Here is a 16,256-nt window from a genome sequence, read left to right on the forward strand (position 1 = left end):
TTCTTAGGGGAAAGAGTATTGCAGCGCTTTTCCTGAAAGTCTAAAAAGAATGAGTGCTTGTGAAAGTATGGACAGATGTGGAGAATATCTTGTAGGTTGGAGCAGAAAGAACCACTAGAAGAGATGAACTTGTACTTGCTGTTTGGGATCCTAACAGTTACCTCAGATATAATAGACCCAAGCAGAACTCTTGGTTCACACTTTCTTCTGCAAACTGGGTTTTCCTCAGTCTTCCCTTTCTCAGTAAATGATACCACCAGTGACCGACTGCTCAGATCAGAAGGAAGGAATCCTAAGTTTTAGCTCCTCTTTCCCTCCCTCCCCAGACCCTACCTAGTTATCGGCAAGCCCTCTCATTTCTACCTCTAGTAGGCTCAGGGTCTCCATCTACCTCTCTGTGTGTACGCTGCTTCCCCTGTGGTCTGAATGCCCATCTACTCTCACGTGGACTATTGCAGTAGCCTCATGATGGGTCTCCTTTGTCCTCTGCAGTCCATTCCCCTCAATAGCAGCTAGGTAAACCAAATTATAAAGGCTCCAGTACTTCTTAAGAGAAATCCAGACTCCCCACAAGGCTCTGTGGACCCAGCCCTGCTGCCTTTCAAGCCACATCTTAGACCACTTTCCCTTAACCTGCTGCGGTCTAACCTCATGATCCTTCTTCTTGCCCTGTGAACCTGCCAACCAAGATGCTTCCTCAGAGCCTTTGTGTTTGCTGTTTCCTTTGCTTCTGTACTTCCCTTACGTTTCGGCTCCTTCTTTTTTCTTATAAGCTATCTCAAATATTGTCTTCAGAGGGACCTTCAGGCCTCCCTGGCCCAGCCCGTAAGCTAGTTCTCTCTCTCTCTCTCCACCCCCACCGCCAGCCTTCTCACTGAACTCATCCTCAATCATATCACTCGGGTTTTTTCCCACAGTCCTCCTCTTAGAATAATCCTCTGGTGTTGATTTTTGGCTTCTCCCTCATGAGTGAGAGCAGGTCCTTGTCGGCATTGTCCTCCCGGCCCCAGGCCAGCGTCTAGGAGGCAGGGAGTGCCGAGTGAGCGTCTGAGACGGGAGTGCGTGCGTGATGGCAGCTGTGCCCCGGACCGGGCCCTGTGCTGGGCAGGATGGTGGGCAGGGTGGCCGCCACAGACCGCAGGTTGGGATGTCAGCTTCCTCATGCTGGGACACTCGCTGGCCTAATAAATATCCAAGTACCAACCTCCATTTTAACCAACTGTAAAATTGGAGCCTCATTATTTTATTACTGCCCAGTTTACAGGGATAAAATGAATACAGATAAAACACTAAATGTGAAATACTGCAATTACATAAATTTGTGATACTGAAAATGTATGAACAGAAATGTAAATGTATTGGTCTTATGATCCTTTTCATCTGTCCTATTATTGTTTTTATTTAGGTGCAGCTACTTCAGTGTTAGAATTTCTGTCCCAAAAAGATAAAGAGAGAATCAAGGAAATGAAGCAGGCAACTGACCTTCAAGCGGCTCAACTCAAGGCCAGGAGCCTGGCCCTGAGCGCCTCAGGCAGCAGAGCTCAGCCCTCTTCTCCTGAAGTCGGACACTGCTCTTGGCACCTGGCATTGAGTGGTGGGACAGCCACCACAAAAGCCAGCAACTTCAAGCCTTTTGCCAAAGATCCAGAAAAACAAAAACGATATGAAAAGTTTTTAGCAAATATGAAGCGGGGTCAGAAAGGTGAGTGCTAGGCCTGGGTCTCCCATGTCTCAGCCAGGGGCAGGGTTCTTGCTGTTCTGACCCTAGTCCCAGGTTTGAGTTGAAGTACCCGGCTCCGCCTCTGTTTGCTTCATCCTGCTGTAAACAGTGCAAAGATTTCAAGTCCTGGCCCTTGACCTTAGAAAGTGAGAACAATTAGCTTTTGTTTCTTTATATCTCAGGTCCCAAAGATAGCTGTTTTGTTAGAGAACATGTCGTGGTGGCGGTGGTGGTGGTGGTGGTGGCTAATGCGAAATTACAGGCCATTTACTGTTCACAAACGCTTGACTTAGGAAGTGATACATTTCACACTGAGAGAACAAGGTCATATCCCACTTTATCTTAAGGTCCTAACCGTCCAGCCCTAAATCATAGTTTAAAATTTGACTTAGAGAGTTCGCTCTTGAACCATTACATGGGGAAAAAATTGTGCTGTGATCCATGAAGTAAATAAATATGGCAAGCCTGGGGAGAGGGTTGGCTGTTCTGTTCCGTAGTCCTTGTGAGAGGGAGCAAATTAGAGGGGTTGGTTTCCCAAAGCAGATCTTTGTGTACTTGAACTCCCTACTAGGAATTCAGACCCCTATTTATTTGTTAAGTTAAAAAAAAAGTTAGAGAAAGGAGTGTTTTTCTGCCAAAACTTAGGAATGTAGTTGGGATGAGCTTATCATTGTCTGGGAGTGGTAACAATTTTCTTGTTTCGAAGATTTAATCAAGCATTTGTTCCCAAATGTTTTTCTCTGATATGTGCCATGGAATTCAAAAGAAGCATCGTTGTGAGGGAGCAAGCAATATTACCTGCTGAGTACCTCCCCACTGTGCTCTGAAAAACCAGGATGAGGATTTGTCTACCAGTGAAGTCGATAGGGACACAGTGGTGCCAGCAATGTTCTCCTTTAAGTCCTGTGTTTTTTTGAAGAGTGAAGCGGTTTCTTGTTCTGTGCCCCGCAGATGCTCTGGAACACTGTCTGGACCCCAGTATGACAGAGTGGGAGCGAGGCCGCGAACGGGAGGAGTTTGCTCGGGCAGCCCTGCTGTATGCACCCTCCCATTCCACCTTGTCCTCCAGGTTCACGCATGCGAAGGAGGAAGATGATTCAGATCAAGTGGAAGTTCCTCGGGACCAAGAGGTTTGTCGCCATCTGCTCCCTACCGGATGCCTTTTAAAATTAAAGCACTGCATAGTCAAATATCTTAAATCCCTCAGTGAAAAGATCAAACTATACGTGGCATTGTAGAATCAGAAGTTATTTTTATGCTTTTAGCTTCCAATGTATTTTAGCAAAAATGTAGCATAAGCAGGTTTTGTAATTTTGAAAGATTGTTTGAAAACTTAAGTGGAAGAGCGGTCAGGTCAATTGTGTGACCACCTGATAAAACAGAGTGGATGTCTTTTCCCAGAATGATGTCAATGACAAGCAGTCGGCTGTGAAGATGAAGATGTTTGGGAAGCTCACCCGAGACACATTTGAATGGCACCCCGACAAGCTTCTGTGTAAGAGGTTTAACGTCCCTGACCCTTATCCAGAGTAAGTTGGATAAACCTGCCCTTCCATAAGTACTTACTCCCCATATTAAAGCTAATTTCCTTCTTCTTTTTTAAGATTTATTTATTTGTAGAGAGAAGGGAAGGGAAGGAGAGAAAGAGAGGGAAAGAAACATTAATGTGTGGTTGCGTCTCGCATGACCCCAACTGGGCACCTGGCCTGCAACCCAGGCATGTGCCCCAGCTGGGAATCGAAACAGTGACCCTTTGGTTCACAGGCTGGCACTCAATCCACTGAGCCACACCAGCCAGGGCACTAATTTTCTTCTTATGCACCTGTATACATTCCCTTTTTGTAGGTGAACTTAACTTGTAAATACTTGAGTTGCAAATTGTGCAGATTTAACTTCTGTTAATTTGTTACTAAAAAATAAACAAATGTTCCAATAGCAAACTTACTCCACATTGAAGATATGAAACGTAAATATGTATGTCGATCTATAAAACTTAATGCTTGTCTAATTTGCCACCTTTTCAATGATCCATACACAGTTTACATTCAAAATGTTACTTATGTTTTCTAATTCTTTATAAAAGTTTAGTACCTTCTTATTTGATTGTAAACACCACAAGCAAGCATATACAGTTTAATCAGAGTCTTTGTCAGAAGATTTAGGTATGCAGTTGACCCTTGAAAAATGTAGTGGTTAGGGGTTCTGCCCCCTGTGCAGGCAAAAGTCCATGTATGACTATTTTTATTTTCATCCTCACCCAAGGACATTTTTAAAAAATTGCCTTTAGAAAGAAAGGAAGGGAGAGAAAGAAAGAAAAAGAGAGAGAAACAGCGATTGGTTGCCTTGTACGCGCCCCAGCCGGGGATTGAACCTGGAACTGGGGTATGTGCCCTGACCGGAAATCAGACCTGCCACCATTTGGTTTATGGGACTACACTCCAACCAACTGAGCCACACCGGCCAGGGCCATGTATAACTTTCGAGTCCCCTCAAACTTAACTACTTAACCAGAAGCCTTATGGATAACATAAACAGTCAACACAGTATTTTGTGTGGTATATGTATTACATATTGTAGTCTTATAATAAAGTAAGCTAGAGAAAATAAAATGTTAAGAAAATCATATGGAAAATACATTTATGGTATTTATTGACAATAATCAGTGTATAAGTGGATCTGTGCAGTTCAAACCTGTGCTGTTTAGGGTCAACTGTATTTTTAGCAGTGGAACTTTTCCTTAATAGAAGTCCATCTTCAAAGTTAAATCCTAGCTGACTATAATCAGGAAAAACTAATGGGTACTAAAGTTACCTATTATAAATTCTTAAAATGCTTCAAAAAGTGAAAACATCTTAGGGGATTTTTTAAATAGTTAACTTTTTAAGAAAAATTTATTTTTGTATTTTTGGAGAGAGGGGAAAGGAGGGAGAAAGAAAGGGAGAGAAACATCAATGTGTGGTTGCCTCTCATGACCCCTCCTGGGGACCTGGCCTGCAACCCAGGCATGTGCCCTTATTGGGAATCGAACTAGCGACCCTTTGGTACACAGGCTGGTGCTCAATCCACTGAGCCACACCAGCCAGAACATGGGATCTTTTTAGCCAAGTAAAAGAGCTACTGATGAAAAACATGCGATGGAGAGCTTTATAGGAATTAGATTTTATTCTCACAGTTGTTAAAATTATATTCATATTTTTTCTTTCAACCCCCAGTTCAACTTTAGTTGGCTTACCGAGAGTGAAACGTGACAAATACTCTGTCTTCAACTTTCTGACACTCCCAGAGACAGCTTCCTCGCCTACAGCCCAAGCATCAAGTGAAAAAGTACCGCAGCACCAAGCTCCCGACAGTGAGTGGATGTGCTGAGCATGGTCCCAGCCCCTAGTCTGTTGGGAGACAGAAATAAGGGGTCATCTAATCCTAAGGATACACATAGTACAGACTCTCCCTCCATTAAGAGAATTGCACATGTGGATACCTTGGCTCACGTTATAATTGTGTGGATGTATCCTGCTTGGGGTTGGTACTCTGCCCCAGCATCCGCCACATCCCCAGCCCTTTGCACAGTGCCTGGCCTAGAGTAGGTTCATTGATGTTCTTGAATGAATTAAAGAGCTGTAATGAAGGACTTGTGTTTTGCTTGCTAATTCTGACGTTATGTCTATGTCCTGCTTTTCAGGATCCAGAAAACCATCCAGATGGGATACATCTAGGGATACATCTAAACAAGGAAAGAAGGAAGATTCCATTAGTGAATTCTTGAGTTTGGCTAGATCAAAAGTTGGTCCACTTAAACAGGAGTCCAGTCCATTAGCAAACACAGAGGAAGAGCAAGTGAAGGAAGCACTCTCAGACAAGGTATTTGGGGCTTCCTGGGTCTCTTTGCCAGGCCAGCTGTGGCCTTTACCTTTCTCTGTGGTGAAAAGGGGTCAGCACAGTTTTTCTGTGAAGGGCCTGATATTAAATATTAAAGGCTTTGTGGGCCATAGTCTCTATCACAACTATTCAACCCTGCTGATGAATGTGAAAGGAACCACAGGCAATATGAAAACAGTTGGGCTCATGTATGTTCCAATAAAACTTATTTACAAAAACAGGCAGCGAGTTGGATTTGGCCCCTGGGCTCTATTTTGCCAGCACCTGTTCTCCAGTCCAAAAATTTGAATCTTAGCTTAAATCATTTGAAGAGAGGTTATGAACTTCTCTGTATGTGTATTGGAAAATATAATTTTCCAAATAATAAGTATTCTCTTCTGTGGAGAATACAGAGAAAACATCCACTGGATTTTTTTTTAATCACTGCTTTAATAGTTGTAAATTGAACTTAATAAAAAGTTGGTTTTATTTCTAATAGCTACATTAAAATTAACTTTTTAAATGTACAGTTTAATAATTTGTACACATATATAGATCTGTGTAATCACTACCACGATCAGGATACATAACGGTACTGTCATCACAGAAAACCTCCTCATGAATATTTCTTTGTGGTCATACCATCTCTTTACCTCAAACCTCAAGGTTTTTCGCCAGTACCTTGTTATTATATCAAATAGAAACCCCAGTCAACCATTGATCTGATCTCTTTTCTGTCTCTATAGTTTTGCTCTTTCCAGAATGTTGTATAAATGGAATCAGACAATATATACATATAGCCTTTTGAGACTGGCTTCTTTCATTCAGCATCATACCTTTGAGATTCATCAGTATTTTGCATGTATCAATAGTTCATTCCTTTTTATTGCTGAATACTATTTTGTTGTATGGGTGTACCACAGTTTGTTGGTTTGTTTACTCTTTAAGGACATATGGTTGTTTGCAGCTTTTGGCTATCATAAATAAAGCTGCTTTGAACTTTCATGTGCAGATTCTTTTTTTTTTTTTTTTTAATTTATTTTTAGAGCGAGGGGAAGGGAAGGAGAAAGGGAAAGAAGCATCAATGTGTGGTTGCCTCTCATGTGACCGCTCCTGGGGACCTGACCTGGAACCCAGTCATGCACCCTGACTGAGAATTGGACCAGTTGACCTCTTGGTTTGCAGGCCGGCGCTCAGTCCACTGAGCCACACCGGCCAGGGTTCATGTGCAGATTCTTATGTGGACAAAAGATTTTATTTCTCTAGGGTAAATATCTAGTAATGGGAATGCTGGGTAATATGTACTTACAGATTTAACTTTATAAGAAACTGCCTGACTGTATTCCAAAGTGGTTTTGCTTCAGGTATTTTGAAGCTTATTTCCTCTTGTTAATTACATACTGATTTAGGATTATTATTTTTTTTTTGGTGAACTTACCATGTAATATCACTCTTTATCCCTGATAATTTGCATAGAATTATTTTTTCATCATTTTAACCTCTCTAATTCATTATCTTTAAAGTGGATTTAAAAAAAATATTTATTTATTTTTAAAAATGGGGAAGGGAAGGAGAAAGAGAGGGAGAGAAACATCGATGTGAGAGAGAAACATCAATCTGTTGCCTCTTGCACACACCCCAGCCAGGGATCTGGCCTGCAACCCAGGCATGTTCCCTGACTGGGAATTGAACCAGCAACCTTTCACTTTGTGGGATGAGACCTATCCAATTGAGCCACTCTGGTCAGGGCACTTAATTACTTTTAGTAAGTATTTAGGAGCTTTGAAATATAAATACCCTGTTTCTCATCAAACTATTTCTTTTTTTCTATTTTATCCAAAGGGATAAATTTGATACTGTCATAATTTATTTTAATGCACAAATTGTACTAGTGTGGCTAGTTGGAGCCCCTTCGAGTTGGCTTTTGTTTACTTTTGAAATATCCCTGTCTCTCTCTGGGCATGGCCTGGCTTTCTGGTGCAGTAAGATTTTTCTGGGTTACTCTTTTTATTTCTCAGTTCCAGCTCTAGAATTAGTCCTTTCTCCTACATGCCCTGGTTATTTTTGGTAGGGAATGGTATACTTTTCCTCTTTAATTTTTTCTATGAAAAGAGTTTACTTTAAAACCACAAATGCCACTGTCTTATGCCAGTTTTCCTCATGTGGGTATTTGTAATTTTGCTCCATGGAGGTGGTGTGTTATGGGCGAGTGATCATTGGCTGAGAGTGAGGAACGCTGAGTAGTAGAGTCCAGATCCACTCCTTGGGCCTCTCATCTCTGACCTGGGTGGTCCAGTGGTAAAATGAAAGGATTCAAGTGGATTGTGATGTAGGCCAGTCCTGGGACTCTCTCGCATTGTTTAGCACATTAGATTGCCCAGCGTCCGTCTGGTGATAAGCTCTTGGAGGGAGGGAGCTAAGTCTTCTTCATACCTTTGCTTTTTGCTTATTGAATTAAGTGTATACAGTTACTGGCTCTTTATTTGGTTAATATGAATGCCCATATCTGTCTTCTTTTAGGAAGAGTCATGTATAGTTGCAAAGAGAAGTTCTGTGGTCATTTTACCAATGTGTTCCTGACCACCTCCCCATTGTATGGAGGGCCCTGTGTCCTCAGCGCCTGGTATGAGCTAAGCTGGTCAAGCAAAGTGGTTTTCTCTTCAGCATTTTTACGAGTGTGGACTGTCTTCAGTACCTTTAATATTGGTCCTCTGAAGGCTCAGATAGACTCTTGAGAACACAATAGAGATACTGATATTTCCTACTGCATTTTTTTCTCTACAGTTCTGATTAATGACCTGTCTCCATGAGAGAGTTCAGTTGCTTCTACCATTCAACACATTCTGCTGTTGTTGAATCAGAAACACTACAAAAATAAAGGCCGTGTGTGATAATTGTTTAGTTAGGCAGTGTATTGGTGTGGAGACCCATGTACATGAGTATAAACATCAATATGTATGTGTGTGTTCTAGAACATTTGGCTCCTTTAATCCTTGCTTCTTCGTTTATGACTCTTATTTCACTATTAATACAGCTGGTAAACAAAGGTGTGGATTCACAGACTGAAGGAGAAGATAGCCGCCCATCCATGGACTTATTCAAGGCCATCTTTGCCAGCTCCTCTGAAGAAAAGTCCTCATCCTCTGAGGATGAGCAGGGTGACAGTGAGGATGATCAGGAGGGTACCGGGGAGGCCGGCTTCAAAAGTTCCCAGGAGGCCGACATGCCAGAAACATCGTCTGTGGCACACAGTATGTCAGTATTTTAGAATGCTTTGTTTACTGCTAATTTCAAATCAGGATAATTAGCATTCAAGTGGTATTTTAATCTTTTACATTTTTATTGGGGTAGACCAGAGTTCTGTGTTATCTACGTAGTATAAATCTCTGGTATACCTTGTATTTTTAGAATAGCTGTGCTTGATAATACTGATTTTCCTACTAATCTTAGTTGAGAAGAATTTAAAAATATTAAAAATTTTGTTTAAAAATAACTTCCCCCCCCCAAACCTGGTTGATAATGAGGTGTTAGGATAACTGGATAATATTTAGTCATGAATACAGGGGCTCTTCCAGCTTTCTCTCTATAGGGCACATTGTATGGTCTGGATCAACCATCACTCGGCAGGTGGGGTCTGTCCTCATTACTATGAGTCGGACACTTGGATAGCTCTTCTTTGCTCTGTTTACCCCAGCTGGAGTTTTGGCACAGGAGAGGAGCCTGTCTTGAACTTGCAAGTGTGGAAGACTTTTCAGATGCTTGAGTGGGTGAACAGAATTTCCGATCTCAGTCTTAGAGTGCTCTGCCTATACTGTCAATTTGTGGTGGACTTGGGTATAATTTTTGAGGGCCTTTAACCAAAAAGTTACATAGTGGTAGAAAATAGTTTTTGTTCTTAGGTGATTGCAAATGTCAGCCTCTTTTTTATATTTTATATTTATATGTAATAAAGCTTTCGTGTTCTTAAAGATTTATTTATTTATTTTTAGACAGAGGGGAAAGGAGGGAAAAAGGGAGGGAGAGAAACATGAATGTGTGGTTGTCTCTCATGCACCCCCCTACTGGGGACCTGGCCCGCAACCCAGGCATGTGCCCTGACTTGGGAATTGAACTGGCGACCTTTTGGTTTACAGGCTGGCGTTCAATCCACTGAGCCACACCAGCCAGGGCGGAAACTTATATTTTATTACAAAGTCATATATACTTGAATTTTAAAAGTATAAACATATAGAAAGCTTAAGTCCCTTGGATCCTCCTTCCCAGAGATAATCATTATGAACACTTTTGATTCTTATTTTTCTAGACTTTTTCTATTTTTATCTCTTCTATCTGAAAACATAATCATCTGTTTTTTAAAAAATGAGATTATTAATGTGAACATGACAATTTGTTTATGTTCAGGTTTTCTCCTCTTTGATAATTCTTTTTTTTTAAGATTTTATTTATTTATTTTTTTAGAGATGGGAAGGGAGGAAGAAAGGGAGAAAAACATTGCTATGCAAGAGATACATAGATTGGTTGCCTATTGCATGCCATGAACCAGGGACTGGGCCTGCAACCCAGGCAATATGCCCTGACTGGGAATTGAATAGGTGACCTTTTGGTTCATAGGCCGGCACTCAGTCCACTGAGCCACATCAGCCAGGGCTGATAATTCATTTTGAGTGAAATGAAGCTTTCTGAGCTGGAACATAGTCTTACATTCCTGTTTGTAAGTTTTAGTTTTCTCAGATGTCCCTTCTTCAAGGACCTTTTTCAATGCTTCAGGTTGCAGTGGGTGATCAGGAATGTGTGCTGTACAGACCCTGGTGCATTTGACTGCAGGTATCCTTGTGTGGCTGACTTTCCTGCTCTAATGCCTATGAGGTCGGAGGTCAGGTCCATGTGTTCATAGCGCCTGTGTCCTTAGCACCTGTTGTGAGCTAAACTGGTTAAGCAAAGTGGTGAAGGAAAGCACACATTATCTGGTGGCAACAGATATTATTTAGAGACTCAAAAACATTAATATTTGGCAAATATATGAAAATAATATCCTTTTCTTTTTAGCTAGTGAGCTGGCTCCCCAGGAGCCTGCACCTTCCTTCGTGATACAGAAGATGCAAATTGATGAAAGAGAAGAGTTTGGCCCACGGCTGCCTCCCGTCTTCTGCCCCAGTGAGTCGAGAGCTCCTTGGTTCACTTGTTGGCACCGGCACCAGAGTGTCCCCTGAGATATGATAACCCTGTTACATCCATCCATCTAATCCAACATGAGGCCTACCAAACATACACACTTGTTTCTGATTTATCTGTTCTCAGCCATATTTTGAAACCTATTACTCCACCTAGTGCCTCAATGATAGTTGTTGCTTTATAGCCTCAGAGACCTTTAAGCTTTTAAAAAATTTTTTCTTTCCTTTTTTTAAAAACTTTATTTATTTTTAGAGGGAGGGGAAGGGAAGGAGAAGGAGATAGAGAGAGACATTCCTGTGAGTGACAAATATTGACTGGTTGCCTCTTGTACGCACCCTGACTGAGACCAAACACGAAATGCAGGCTTGTGCCCTGATTGGGAGTAGAACTGGCAAACTTTTTCGTTTGGGGGGACGATGGCCAACCAACTAAGCCACAATAGTCAGGGTTTTTTTTTTTCCATTTTAACTTTCAGATATTTACAGTTAGAGTCTTAAGTATCTTAAGTGTTGTCACTTATAGAAATAAAAAAAAAGTGAAAATCTAGGACACAAAAATGGGAAGGGAATTGCAGGGAGTAGAATATTCTAAGACTTTTTTATACTTTGACTAACATAGCAAATAAAAATAAATAAATTCTTTCAGAAGTAAATATAGCCCATTTTCCTCCAATAACTGTTAATGACTTCTGTTTGGTGCCAACTTTTAAAAAATCATCATTTAAAAAAATTGTTCAATTTATTTTTTATTGTATTTTTTTCATCACCATTTATCCCCCTTACACCCTCTTCCACCCCCACTCGCCTTCCCCACTACAGTCACCACACTGTGGTCCATGTCCAGGAGCCATTGCCACCTTAAACTGGCATCTCATGTTAAAATGCTTAGACGGGTTTATCATCTCTTCGAAGGGCTGGGTTAACAAACCTCTGATAACGTGGCTCAGGTATATGAATAATAAATAATTGTTATCTACTTTATAGTTTTCTGTAGTGCTCACATGTATAAATATTGTTTTAGTTAATTAACCCAGCCTTCAAAGAGATGATAAGAAGCAGAGAGGAGTAAAAAGGGTGAAGTTTTGAAAAATTGCAGTGAATGCATTTATGTGTTTTAGTTGTTCAGATCTTTAGCTTAAAATGTGTTAGTCTCTTGAAAGCTGTTATTTATGCCCATTTTCCAGACTGTCCTTGATATCCTTGGAAGAGTTAATAACTTAATTTGGTCTATGGGTTATTGAGGGAAAATGGTTTTCCAAAAACTAGCATTAAAAAAAAAAGTTTGGGGAGGTCAGTTTTTTAAATATCTGACCAAACCATAGGAGTAGAAAATTGCAGGCACCAGTTAACTAGGTTTGGAAAATATCCACACTTCTGAAACACCTTGGAACTTTTCTTTAGGTGGAAAAAGGTGATATAATGATTTGCAACACTTTTTCTACTATTGTGAATTTTTGCTGGCTTGGGTACCTGGAAATTAATGACCTATGAAAGCACTTTGATCAGAATTTAGAGGTGGAAAACTTAGGTGCCTACAACTTGTCGTTTTAATGATTACATATATCACATTGCTCTGATGTTATATTTTTTAGTGTTTCCACTTACAAGACAAATTTGTATTGAATGTGCTTTTGTAAGGGAGAATGATGTGAGAGGAGCTGACATTTATGTGCCAGATTCCGGGCTATGGGATTTGTATTCATGGTTCCATCTCATCTTCTCCTTGTCCCCAAGAAGATAGGGATTCTTCTTATCTCTGTTTTATGGAAGGGGAAACAGGCATGAAGCGGTTAAGCGAGGTGCCAGAGACCACAGAACTAGCAGTAGAGCTCAGGTTCAGATTCTGAGCTTAATTGAGGATGTTAAATTACAAAAGGCTTTTGGGCATTATGTCTGACTTTATTTTCATCTGGCAAAATACTGGTTGATGTTCCTGGCTGTTTCTAAATCCAGAGCTAACATGGGATAGGCTAATCTGTTTGTATATCAGTAAGGCAGGGCAGGAGTTCTGCCTTAATGTTAAACATTCCATCTAAGGCAGATTCCTAAATCAATAATTTATCCTCTCTTTCCCCCTGTAGTTCATGTGTTGAGTGCATTTGTGTTTCAGATGCTCGTCAGAAGCTCGAGCTTCCTCTAAAAGAGAAACATAAAAAGAACAAAGAAAAACACAAGACCAAGAAAGAACACAGACGGAAGAAAGAGAAGGTAAGTAACTTCTGGGTGTCCTGAGATCAGTGTGTGGCATTTGTTGCTCCTGCTTCTGTCATCCCGACAAGCCTCCAGGTGTCACACATGAAGCCTGTTGAGAGCATCTTGTGGCCAAGATGGGGACACATGGGTTTGTGACACGTTGACCGAAGTGTGGGCTAGACATTCAATTGCGAACCCTCAATTTTCAGAAGCTTTGTTTTTCTTTCGGACAGAATATTTTAATTTGTTCAATTGTTCTTAAGTTTTCTGTAAATTTGTGAGCATTAAAAAGTAGGAAAAAGGATTTTAAGTATCTTAGAGTAATTGTTGAGGATTAAAATAATAAAACAGTTTAATTTGGTTACTCATTCAATATTAAATGAAGGTCGTATTTTGAACATCTCTCAACAACTTCATCATCATTACATAGAGAGCTGGTTTACAGCTTAACATTTGAAGTAAAGAAATCCTGAATGAATGGTGTGTGTGTTGACATCCCTTATCCCATCGCCCAGGTCTTCTTTTCAGTTAGGCGCAGGCTTTTAATTCAGCGAGTATTAGTGTTGGGTACCAAAGTGGGCTGGGCAGTAGTAGAATTGACTAGAAACAGCTCCTTTACTGACTATCAAAAGGAAGGATTCCTGAGCATATAAGATGAGGAAAGTTCTCTTGCAGTGAAAGGAAAAAAGTTGGTGCTGACACGTTCAAAAATCATATTCATTTGTTTCTTACTAGTGTATCTGCTGTTCTCTGATTTTCTACCAATTTCTTCCTTGTACATTTCCAGGGTGTTTGCCATCCTGATGTGTAGTTTATCACATATGCCTAACAAAATGGACCATTCAGGTTCATGGGAAGTGGCAGTGGTCGCCTGGGATAAAATGGGGGCTAAGTATCAAGGCAGTACCATGCCTACATCTGCTTGGTTTTGCTGTGCGTGTTCACGGGGGATCGATTCTATGAGTGCGTGCATGGTGGAGAGAGTGCACAGCTGTGTGTTCCTGGTCTGTCCCATACTAGGCTGAGGCCTGCTCCCTGTAAGGCTCTGTTCATGTTTTTGAACAACCCCAGGAATCCGATGCCTCATTAGCCTGTCCTTGTACAAGTCAGGGAGGAAACACCTGGGTGAGTGTGCGCCAGCAACTTTCTTCCTTTCTTTTCTTTTTTAAGAAGAAGAAACACCGGAAGCACAAACACAAAGGCAAGCAAAAGAATAAAAAATCAGAGAAAAGTACTTCTGAGAGTACCGACAGCAGTGATAGCCAGAGTGAAGAAGGTGCCGCAGACACGTCGCCCCAGGAACTGCTGAGGCGGTAGGCGATGGCAGACGGCGGTTTTCAGGGACCTTTCAAAGGCTCATTAAAATCATGGTGTATTTGCTTAGAGGCAAATATCAGAAGCGATAAATTTGCATATTAAATAGGATTTTTAAAGTTAATTTTTAATTATATAATAGGCCATTACATTCATTGTGAAAATTCATACCTTACTTAAAATGGTCCTTGACCAATTCCGCAAACTTCTCCTCTTTCCACAGTAACCTCTGTTGTCAGCTTCATATGTAACTTTTAAGAATTTTTTGTATAATGACATACATGTAACATACATGTAACACACATACATTTTGTTACACATTTATAATATAAATTGTATAATTTTATGTAGCATAAGTAGAGTATGAACATTTAGAATGAATAAATACTGCCCAATTGCTTCCTGAAGTGGCTGTATCAGTTTAAATTTTGAAAGTACCTTGTTATTATATAGAATAGAAATGGTACAAAAATATTTGCTAGTAAGACGGGTGAAGAATGGCCTGCATTTTAATTTGCATTCCCAGGATTATTAATGGGGTTGAGCATCCTTTCCGGTGTGTCTCAGCCTTTGCCATGTGCTCTTTTGTGAACAGCTTGCTCACATCCCTTGCGCAGTGTTCTGTTTTCTGTTAGATTGTTTTAGTGGTTTTATGTACTGTTTGACTGATTTTTAGGAATTAAAAAATAATAATTGTGGATATTAATCCTTTGTGTTTTAGTGTAGTACCTATCATGTAATTTTAATTGTCCTTGTACAGAAGCTTTAATTTTTGGTGTACTCAGTGTTACCAATTTTCTTTGTTGGTATGTTGTACATTTTTGTCTTTTAAAGGCCTTCCCTAACCCAAGATTTTATATATGTATGTGAACTATTCTCATGTTTTTGTAGTTTTGGGGTTTGTTTTAAACATAGTACGGTAAGCATCTAACGTCTCTTTCTCCAAATGGATAGCCAGTTATATTAGTCAGGGTGAGTACGCTAGCAGCGATTAAAAAAGAACCCTACATACCAGTGTCATAGCTCAGTGAAGCATTAATAAAACTGCGCTGTTGGGTTTTTCAGTTCATATCTAACTTTTCTTCTTTTTTATTTCCTTTTCCAGGCTAAAATGTCTTCCACTAAGAAGACAATAGTAGAATTCAGCCCTGGCATGTCCCCAAACCAGACCTCCTCCATGATGGAAGCCCTTTGATTGCTCAGTTAATACATTGTACAGATTGTATGTATGTAAATTCATGCTGTAAAATAATTTTTTAAACCTTGACATTTCAAAGGCTGCCTTGGAAGGTTGCAGAAATTGGTTTCTATTTTTAACTGGTTATTGTAAAGGAAAAAGTTTAGACTGTACTGTTTAATTAAAGTGGAATTTTTCTATTTCCTTCTTGGTTTTTTATTTCCTGAAATTTAAGAAAAGAAAAGTGAAGACTTGCCCTGGCCGGTGCGGCTCAGTGGATTGAGTACCGGCCTGTGATCCATAAGGGTCGCTGGTTTGATCCCCATCAGGACACATGCCTGGGTGGCGGGCCAGGTCCCCAGGTGGGGGTGTATGAGAGGCAACAACACATGATGTTTCTCCCCCTCTCTTTCTCCCTGCCTTCCTATCTCTCTAAAAAGAAATAAATAAAATCTTAAAAAAAAAAGTGAAGACTTTTCTCTGGTTTTGTTGTGAAGAAAGCCAAGTCCAGCTAAGGACAGTGGCTTTATCTAAGGACTTGTACAAAAGGGAAGCTGTCCTTTCCTTTCCACTCCTGCAGGTTTTCCTCTCAGGTCGGGCTCCTCCCTCTGGCAGTTGACAGTGGCAGCCAGGAGTCCAGGGGGCTGCGCAGTGCCTCCTGACAGGTGGCCTCAGCATATCTGGGTAGATGTCACTAGTGTAGCTGAAGCACCAAGAACAAGGTGGGAGAGTATATGCTCACCCCCTGGCCCTCTGCTCTGAGGCTGCCTTCTCTGCACTGATGAGACCTTTGACAAAAGTAAATTACAGAGGTTTTTTCACTATC

At 40.7% G+C, this 16,256-nt stretch overlaps 1 protein-coding gene across 2 annotated transcripts in view; it reads left to right on the forward strand.

Annotated features, from left to right (window-relative positions):
- Positions 1–15,747, forward strand: part of GPATCH1 (G-patch domain containing 1) — a 38,410-nt gene extending 22,663 nt beyond the window's left edge. The window contains exons 11-20 of one of the 2 annotated variants that reach the window (XM_054588983.1): positions 1,406–1,702; positions 2,672–2,850; positions 3,122–3,249; positions 4,933–5,069; positions 5,400–5,578; positions 8,610–8,826; positions 10,622–10,729; positions 12,857–12,954; positions 14,113–14,252; positions 15,359–15,747. In XM_054588983.1, coding sequence (XP_054444958.1) covers positions 1,406–1,702; positions 2,672–2,850; positions 3,122–3,249; positions 4,933–5,069; positions 5,400–5,578; positions 8,610–8,826; positions 10,622–10,729; positions 12,857–12,954; positions 14,113–14,252; positions 15,359–15,389 — 1,514 coding nt within the window. In that variant the 3' untranslated portion in view covers positions 15,390–15,747. Of the gene's footprint in view, positions 1–1,405; positions 1,703–2,671; positions 2,851–3,121; positions 3,250–4,932; positions 5,070–5,399; positions 5,579–8,609; positions 8,827–10,621; positions 10,730–12,856; positions 12,955–14,109; positions 14,253–15,358 lie in introns of both variants that reach the window. The other variant, XM_054588982.1, reaches the window with a different exon arrangement.
- Positions 15,748–16,256: the final 509 nt, after the last annotated feature.

Source organism: Pteronotus mesoamericanus, unplaced genomic scaffold, assembly GCF_021234165.1.
Source record: "Pteronotus mesoamericanus isolate MK-2021 breed Mesoamerican mustached bat unplaced genomic scaffold, CSHL_Meso_final scaffold_165, whole genome shotgun sequence".
Taxonomy (NCBI): Eukaryota; Metazoa; Chordata; class Mammalia; order Chiroptera; family Mormoopidae; genus Pteronotus; species Pteronotus mesoamericanus.